Source organism: Camelus ferus, chromosome 8 (assembly GCF_009834535.1).
Source record: "Camelus ferus isolate YT-003-E chromosome 8, BCGSAC_Cfer_1.0, whole genome shotgun sequence".
In the NCBI taxonomy this organism is placed as follows: domain Eukaryota; kingdom Metazoa; phylum Chordata; class Mammalia; order Artiodactyla; family Camelidae; genus Camelus; species Camelus ferus.
The window spans coordinates 63,824,077-63,832,393 of NC_045703.1; the positions used below are offsets into that span (position 1 = coordinate 63,824,077).

Genomic DNA, 8,317 nt, shown 5'->3' on the forward strand with positions numbered 1-8,317 from the left:
TGTGTGTGTGTGTTTTAAGATTCCACATCCAGATAAAACATCTAGAAAAAAATGCAGGAGAAATTCTAAGTTTTGGTTTTGGCAATTATTTTAAAATTTAGATGCAAAAAGCATCAAGTTTTAAAAAATGGATAAATTGTATATTATAAAAACTAAGTTTTCCTCGCCATGAGACACTGATGTCTACAAAAATGAAAAGGCAAGGCACAGCTGAGGGGAAAGCACTGCAAAACATGTATGTGACAAAGTGCTTGTATCTAAACTATATAAAGATATCTTACAGTAATGAAAAGACAAACAAAAATTAAAAACTGCTCAAAGTCTGCAAAAACAGTTCCCCCCAAGAGATACAGATGGCAAATAAGCACATGAAAATATGTGTAGAAACATTATTTACTAGGGAAATGCAAATAAAAACCACAATGAAATACCACTACGTATACATTCAGATGACTAAAATTAAGCAGACTGACTATACTAAATGTGAGCAGGCATGTGGAGTAACTGGAACTCTTGCACAACTGCTGGGAACGTTAAAAGGTAGAGCCACCTCGTAAATTCTGGTAGTTTCACAAAAAGTTTAACCCACACATACCACAGGACCTAGACATTCTAAGTCTAGTACTTTACTCATGAGACATAAAAAAGTATATATCCACACAAAGACCCGCATGTGAATGTCCGTAACAGCTGTGTGATAGCCAAAAAGTGGAAACAGTCCAACGTGCACCAACTTTGTGAGTGAATGTACAAACCTGGTATACTCCCAGAACAGAACACTAGGCAAGCAGTAAAAAAGAGCAAACTACTGAAAAAGCACCCCAACATGGATGACTCTCGACGTGATTAATGCTCAGTAAAAGACATCAGATAAAAAAAGCACCTACTGTATGATTCCACTTCTACAAAATTCTAAAAAATGGAAAATCATCTATAGTGACAGAAAGCAGATCAGTGGTTGTCAGAGGAGAGGGAAGGAGGAGGGATGGATTACACAGGAACATAAGGAAGCTTGAAGGTTACAGATGGTCTTTATCTTGATTGTGATGACGTTTCATATGATTACACAGTTTTCAAAAAAAGTGACTTGTACACTTTTAATATGTGCAGTTTACTGAAACAACTACACCTCAATAAAGCTGTACAAAGTACTGAGTGTGGTAAACTCTCAGTAAGTATCAGTTATTATGATTTGTATTAACATATAAAATCTTTAAAACAAACAGAAAAAAAAAAAAAGAAGCGTCCAGATTACTGATCTGAAGGAAAACAAATTACTTATGATGTTACCTCCAATTCAGAAATGCGGGGAAGAACTCATTAAGGCCTCCAGCTCCCCAAAGCGCCAGAGAATCTCACTCCCCTCCAAGGCACAGTCTACCCAGCCATAAAAATGTCACAACAACGAATGACCAAAAGATAACAAAAATCCTGGAAACACAATCACAAGAAAATGCTACAACATTAAGAGAAAGAAATCCCAGATGTCCAGTGCTGTTTGATGAGTCGGAGCAAGCTCTGATGTTTCCACTGCACTGGGGATTTTCTAGTGCTCCAAAGGAGTAACACTACTTTTCTCCTACACTTCTTCCCAGAGGAGCAGTCTCCTCATCAGTCCTTAATTACCGGAGGTGCCCAAGGCATGAAGATAATTTAATTGATGACTTATTTTGAAAAAACTGTTACTGGGTGCCCACTAAGTATAAGGCGCTCATTCAATCCATAACAATCCTATGAGCAAACTGAGGCACAGAGAGAGATGGTTACTTGCCCAAGGTCACATAAGTAGTAAATGTTGGAGCCTGAAGTCAAACACAGGCAGTGTGATGCTAGAGTCTGTTCACTACAAAATCACACATTAATACTTTCACATATGAGGCACGTTTTCTTATGTTACAATATGTTGACAGGGAAGCCTATATGTTATCACTATGTTCTTTCCCCTAAGCTGCCTCATGATAATATTTTAAGAGTTGAATTAAGCTACAAATGACATACTTTCAGCTAGAAGACATTTCATAAATTATTACAATTTCTTTAAAAAGTAATTCTATTAGCTTAGATATCACTAAAATGGAATCCTTAAAATAGATCACTCTCCTGCCTTTACTCAGTTTTATGATTAATTTAGTACCTCTGAAAGAACGTGGTTTTACATATTGAAACATTCTTTACAGGAAAAAGAAGTCTATTTGATATTTTAGTACCCAACATTTCTTTTTAAGGCAAATTTCTTTCCTGCATATAAGACACTAAAAATTAATTTTGCTTCTTCTACAAAAACAGCTAAGTCAAATATACATTTCCTGCACAGTAATTTACCTTGAAATTAACCTTCATATTTAGAAAAAAGAGCACAAAACTTCGATAATCAATGCTACACAATTATTCACTTTCACCATTAAATGACATTAAATAATTTAATCAGATAATTAGATAAATACATACAAAGACAGTCCATCTTTTTATTCCCCATGTGAGATATTACTGAACAGCTGCTATGTGCCAGGCACTTTCCTATGTTGTAGAGATAAAGCAGGGAACAAAACAGATAAAATCTCTACCCTCATGGCACTTACACTCCAGATGGGGCAAACTGATGACAAATAAGCAAGAACACACAGTGTGTCAGATGATGAGAAACCTTACAAGACAAATAAAACAAGGCAGGGGTTAGGAGGGCAGGGACTGGGGGAAGGACAGCTGAGACGTGTGCTGCTGTCTTTTACACAGTCTGTCTTCAAAGAGCTTTAGTTGCGATCAAAGAGAATGTGTAAATTAAGATGGCAGTGAGGAATCTGATTCACCTCTTTGCCTAATGAGAAAGAACTACACATCATAGAGGATGAGACTTAACCTTAAGATGTCTCTTTCAAGGCGGAAAAGTCAGATGAGTATTCCCTTTGCCCATAAAAGGGCTGGATGAATAAACCTGCAGGGAATTATGTAGTGTTATTCAGTTTCTTTTCATCACCTCATGATCTCACCGAAAATAACAATATTACCACTTCCACTTCCAACAGACACACTGTTCACTAAAGAAGTGGTTCAAAGCAAAAATCAGTATTAAAATATCAAAAATATGTACCATATAATAATCCCCAAATAAAGCTATTAATCTGAAACAAATTCTGTTGATAAAGGCTGGCAAAATAAGATGAAATCAAGTATTTTATGATTTTTTAAAGCATAAAAACTGGAGATAGCAAAATAATTAGAACAAAATCACAGTTTCTTAAAAAGAAAAAAAATCAGAGGCATGAACACAAAGCCCTAGATTTTCAAACAAATTTTCTCAAACTGGTCTGGCAGAAATTAAGCACTTTTCCATTAATCCATATGAAAGTATTAGAACGTACTAATTTTAAACCAGTTTGTCCTCTTATATAAAAGTAACAATGCAGACAATTTTACTATTCCCTCGGACTCCCCTAATAAATTGCTACTCATATGAACAAAAGGCTAAGGGCTCTTTTACAGTTTCAGAATTACAGAGAACTCAAACAAAAACCCTTAAGCTGTGAAACGCCCCAGTGAAGAATTCCCTTTACAAGATCCCTGATATAATCTGTTCCACTGTTTGCCACTGTTTTAAAAATTAAGCCCCTCATTTTAAATCCACATCTGCCCCCCTTAATCCTTACCTATTTGCTCTAATTCTTCTCTAGAGAAGATCAAAACAAGCTTATCCTCTCCACTGCAACCTTCGACAGGCAGCTATGAATCCCTGCACTCAAGGCTTCTCTCCTGTTGAAACACACTTAGGTCCTACAAATATTTCTCACATGACATTGCCTACTGTTTTAAAGATGCACGTATCATTTCATTCAAACCTCATCTTAAATCTATAGGTACAGTGGTGTAACTTGATTTCTTCACTTATAAAATCCTATTATAAGAAGGCCTAAGCTGAATGCCCAAGTCCCTCTCAATGAAGCACGTCTTCTCCATCTTTTGCTTATAGAAATGATTTTCCAAATTTTAAAGACGCTCTCAGAAGTCATGCCAATAACTGAGTCATTATTGCCATTACTTATTTTTACTTAGTTTTGAAGGAATGGGCCATGACATGCATAGCTATCGGTAGATAGGAAACAGTTTGTTTAGCATCAATGTATAAAGTAGGTTTATTCAAGCTGTGGTCAACAGTCCACATGTGCCAATGCTGGCTAGAAATGCAGATTTCCTAGGCCTTCCAGACGAAGGAATCAGAATCTCTGGAATGAGGCCTGGAGATCTGTAACTTGAGGAGCAAACTATATAATCCTGGGATATCCTGGGGTCTAAGAACCATGGTCTAGTCTAAAAATGCAAATTGGGTTTGTGCCCTCTAAAAAAGACACGTTTAAGTTTCTCACCTGTAATCCAGGAATAAATCGACTATCCTTTTCAACCACCAGGAGTTCAGCGACACTGGCGTTCAGAATGGATCTCGTGATCCCCCCTGGCCCGGGGCCCACTTCGTAAACATAAGCATCTGTCAGGTTGCCAGCCTTCCTCACAATTTTATCTGGGAAAAGAAAGTTCTAGTCGATTACCTTCGCAAACTTCAACACATGGACTTTAAAAAGAAAAATAATCTATTCAAATTCTTATCAGCCATTCATTACTCAACTAATCTTTACATAAAATTTTATCTGATGATTTAACTATCAACCTAAACCAACATATAGTGGCCATTCAATATTCTACCACATAACTGCTGAATTGCACCAGTCCCTTAACAAAAGCAGGATTACCACGACAAATTTCCTGAACCTAAAGTTAGCTAATAGGTTATTTTCTATCTGTTTCTCTGTCAAACCAATTGAGTCCTATGGATTGTCTGGATAAGCCTGCACGACTTCTCTATAATTGTTGAACATCAAATAGTTGAATAAACAAGACTAGTTTCACATTCAGAATTTCCAAGGTTGCTAGCTTAAAAATCCAGAAGCAGAAAGTCCTGGCAGTTTCCATTTTTACCTACAGACGTCTAGCTGTGGTCAATATGGCAATGGTAGCATGTTCCTAGCTCACTGGACTTGCAGAAATCTGTATTCTTGGTCATTTTCAGGAAAAAATTAAATTTAGCAGTCAAGTTTTTTTTTAAGCTTTGCAAACATGCAAGTTGATATGGGAAAATTAATTTTTTAATTAATCAAGTTCTTTTAAGTCAGCAGACCTTAAGACTTCCTTGGAAAGCAGATCACCGATTATCACTTCTGGATAAACATACAATAGGCTGGTCATATTATTGACTGAGGTATTAAAATCCAAGCAATTGGGCCTCCTGTGCTAGTGGAAATTTAGCCACTGAAAACAAACCAGCACTTCCTTGCACTATTCACTGACAGTCTCATTTCTGCATCCTGTTTTTGATAGCCTACTTTTGTAGGTTTAGAGGTAGAAAGTCTCTCAATCATCCCAACATAGTTTTGTCTTTTACTGGGTGCCAGGAGAAAATTAGCAGCCACTAACCATCTATTTGTTACAGGTGATTTACATGCTTTCTCACAGCAAATCCTTACACCACATTAACTAAGAACTACTACCCCAATTTCCCAGTTCTCTGAACTTTCCAGTTTCCGTGTCCATTATTTTATTTGTGTGAGCTCACCAAGAGAACAAATGGAAAACGGATTCCAGCTCAGATGTAAATTCTAAAACCAACCCTCCCTCCATTAAAGCCAATGCCTCTCAGAGGGAGCAGAGATGCTACATTAAGCACAGTTATTATGGAGTGAATTTATATTCCCATTTTTTTTCAATGGAAAGCTATAACAGTAGGTAGGGCAGTCGGTCAGCCTTAAACTTTCCAGGCACATTCAAATACAAATGAGTATCAAAGAGGCACTGTCAAGTCACTAAGCTTGGGGTTCCATCTTGCATTGCTCACACACACAAGTACCTTAATTTCCCTTCACTTTGGTTCCTGTTGTAAGAGGGAATAATAGTACCCAGGTTCCGGAATTTATTCCTGAGAGTGAATACTCACACAAGAACATGTATATGAAGAATTTTTTAAAATATAAAAGTCTTAAAAATATATATATATATATGCCTCAGGACTTCTAGTCCCCAGAACGGTGCTTTTTATAGACAATGTGGCTAATGACTAGCAGAAAAGGCTGGTTCTGGTTACTACTAGGACAGAAGAATTTTAGAGGTGGGTAACTTTTTAAAGTTCTTGTAGTAGAGCCCTCCTCCAATTAAAGGATGAGAAAACTGAAACTAAGTTTACCCAGTTATATTGTCACTGTCAGGTCCACACTGCTACTCTATGTCCAAGAAATAAATCGTCCTGACCATGCTCTGTAGACTTACTTCATCTCATAGAAAAATGAAATCTGGGGGTGTCATTTACTGATCCTTTCATTTTCTAAAGAAGGGCCAAACAGAATGAAATACCAAAACGTCAAAAGGGGGAAGGGTATTGCTTAGTGGTAGAGCGGGTACTTAGCATACATGAGGTCCCTGGTTCAATCCCCCGTACCTCCATTTAAATACATACATACATACATACATACATACATACATACATACATACCTTAATACCCCCACCAAAAAAAAAAGGTTAAGTACTCCAACCTTGTATTAGTGGACATACTTGTAATACATCTTATTCTTGCAATATCATCTTTTAGAAGAAACCATCACTAAGAAACAGTGGTGGCATAGTACAAACATTTGTCAAAACTTTCACTGTGCACTTTAAACTGGTGAATTTTATTGCAGCCAAGTTTTACTTCATAAAAAGTGACTTTGAATAAGGAGCGGGAATGTTGACTAAAATGTAAGCTCCTTGGGGACAGACTGCCTTGTTCACGCCCATACCCTATCTTCAGCTCTAGCACATAGTGGCTTATTCAATATGTATTTACCGAAGGAATATCTGCGCCCGCGAGGATTTCTTAAGACTAAACAAGTTAAACGTTTAAATAACGAACCCTATGAAACTGATACTCTTTCAACGTGTTACATAAAATCCCTGCACTAATTGGACTGCATAAAAAGCCAATCAAGTCAGCACGTGCAGTACCATTTTGTTGTTAACATACCGAGATTCCAAAGTCCATAACCGCCCCTCAAGAAACGCGAACCCTTCCTCCCCGAGTGTTTGCTGGGCGTCTGCAAAATCGGCCTTCAAAAGCCCACGGCAAACGCCCCTGAGCAAGCAACGCAGTCCCACGTTTCCTGGGCGACGGGACTCGGCGTTCTTTCAGTACAAAGCGGCAAAAAGGCCAGACCTTAGGCCCACCGCCCACCTGCTCCAACCCCGTCACCCGCCCGTAGGGTCCGCGCGAGGTACCCTCGGCCCACGCCCCCAGGGACGCGGAGGAGACCTCAAGGGAGGACCAATAAGCCAGCCACCTGTCAGCCTCAAGTCCAGGAGAAAATTCTGGGATAGCTGTTTCACTGCTTTCAGTTTAAACAACTTAATGATTTCTCGAATCGTGGGCAACGGCGGGAGACGGAAGGTGTTGAGCGTCCTGGTAGCAGCCATGACCCCCAGCCGGACAGTACAGGTCGCACACAGGGCTTTCCCCGCCGTTCCTAAACTACGGGCGGGGGAGGAGCCTGGGGCTCTACGGCCCGCCTCCGAGCCTAGCTTATTGGTCAGGTATACGCCGCCGGAAGCGATGGAGCAAACAGGAAATCCGGGCGCACGCAAAGCGCATGCGCCCCGCTCCATTAAGCGCGCTGCAGGCTGGGTACGCGCTGCTTTCCGCACGTGAGGGCAGTGGTAGTCCTTGGTCCTGGCCTCTCGTGGGTGGGCGGTGCCCAAGCGGCCCGGCGGGCGGGGCCAGGCGGGGCCTGGGCAAGAACAGGGAGAGGCGGATCCAAGTATTGGTGGAGCCGAGTAAGCCGCGGGCGGATGGGCGTTCCTAAATGTCCGTGAATGGTCGCGGGCGAGGCGGTGACTAGAGGCGAAACTACTAATTCCTAATGGTTCTCTTACGGTTAGGTCCTTTTAGAACGTCAGCGCTGCCGGCGCGGGATGGCAGGTTTCTAACTTCTCTTAGTCTTAAATTGTTTTTTTTTTTAATCTGTTCAATGGACATAATGTCTGCTTTAAGATATGACACTGAGTGAGAGGTCGCCTGGTGTGCAAATTAAGCACATAGTGCAATACATGTCAAGTGGTAAGCCGGCTATCAAAGGTGGCTGTTACCGTTACAATTACCTAGCAGATGAATGTAGCCCTGAGGGGTTAAACATGTCAACACAGCTTGTTAGTGAGGGAGCCAGAAGTAGAATCCAACACTTCTGCCCCTTCCAAATGTAATCAATAAGAAAACCCGCTTTATTTAGTACTTTAGATTTTAGGAAGTGT

At 39.9% G+C, this 8,317-nt stretch overlaps 1 protein-coding gene across 1 annotated transcript in view; it reads right to left on the reverse strand.

Moving 5' to 3' along the window:
• Positions 1-7,557, reverse strand: part of TFB1M (transcription factor B1, mitochondrial) — a 57,844-nt gene extending 50,287 nt beyond the window's left edge. The window contains exons 1-2 of the mRNA XM_006184105.3: positions 7,354-7,557; positions 4,359-4,510 (exon numbers count right to left, since the gene is read on the reverse strand). Coding sequence (XP_006184167.2) covers positions 4,359-4,510; positions 7,354-7,486 — 285 coding nt within the window. The 5' untranslated portion in view covers positions 7,487-7,557. The remainder of the gene's footprint in view (positions 1-4,358; positions 4,511-7,353) is intronic.
• Between the last annotated feature and the right edge of the window lie 760 nt (positions 7,558-8,317).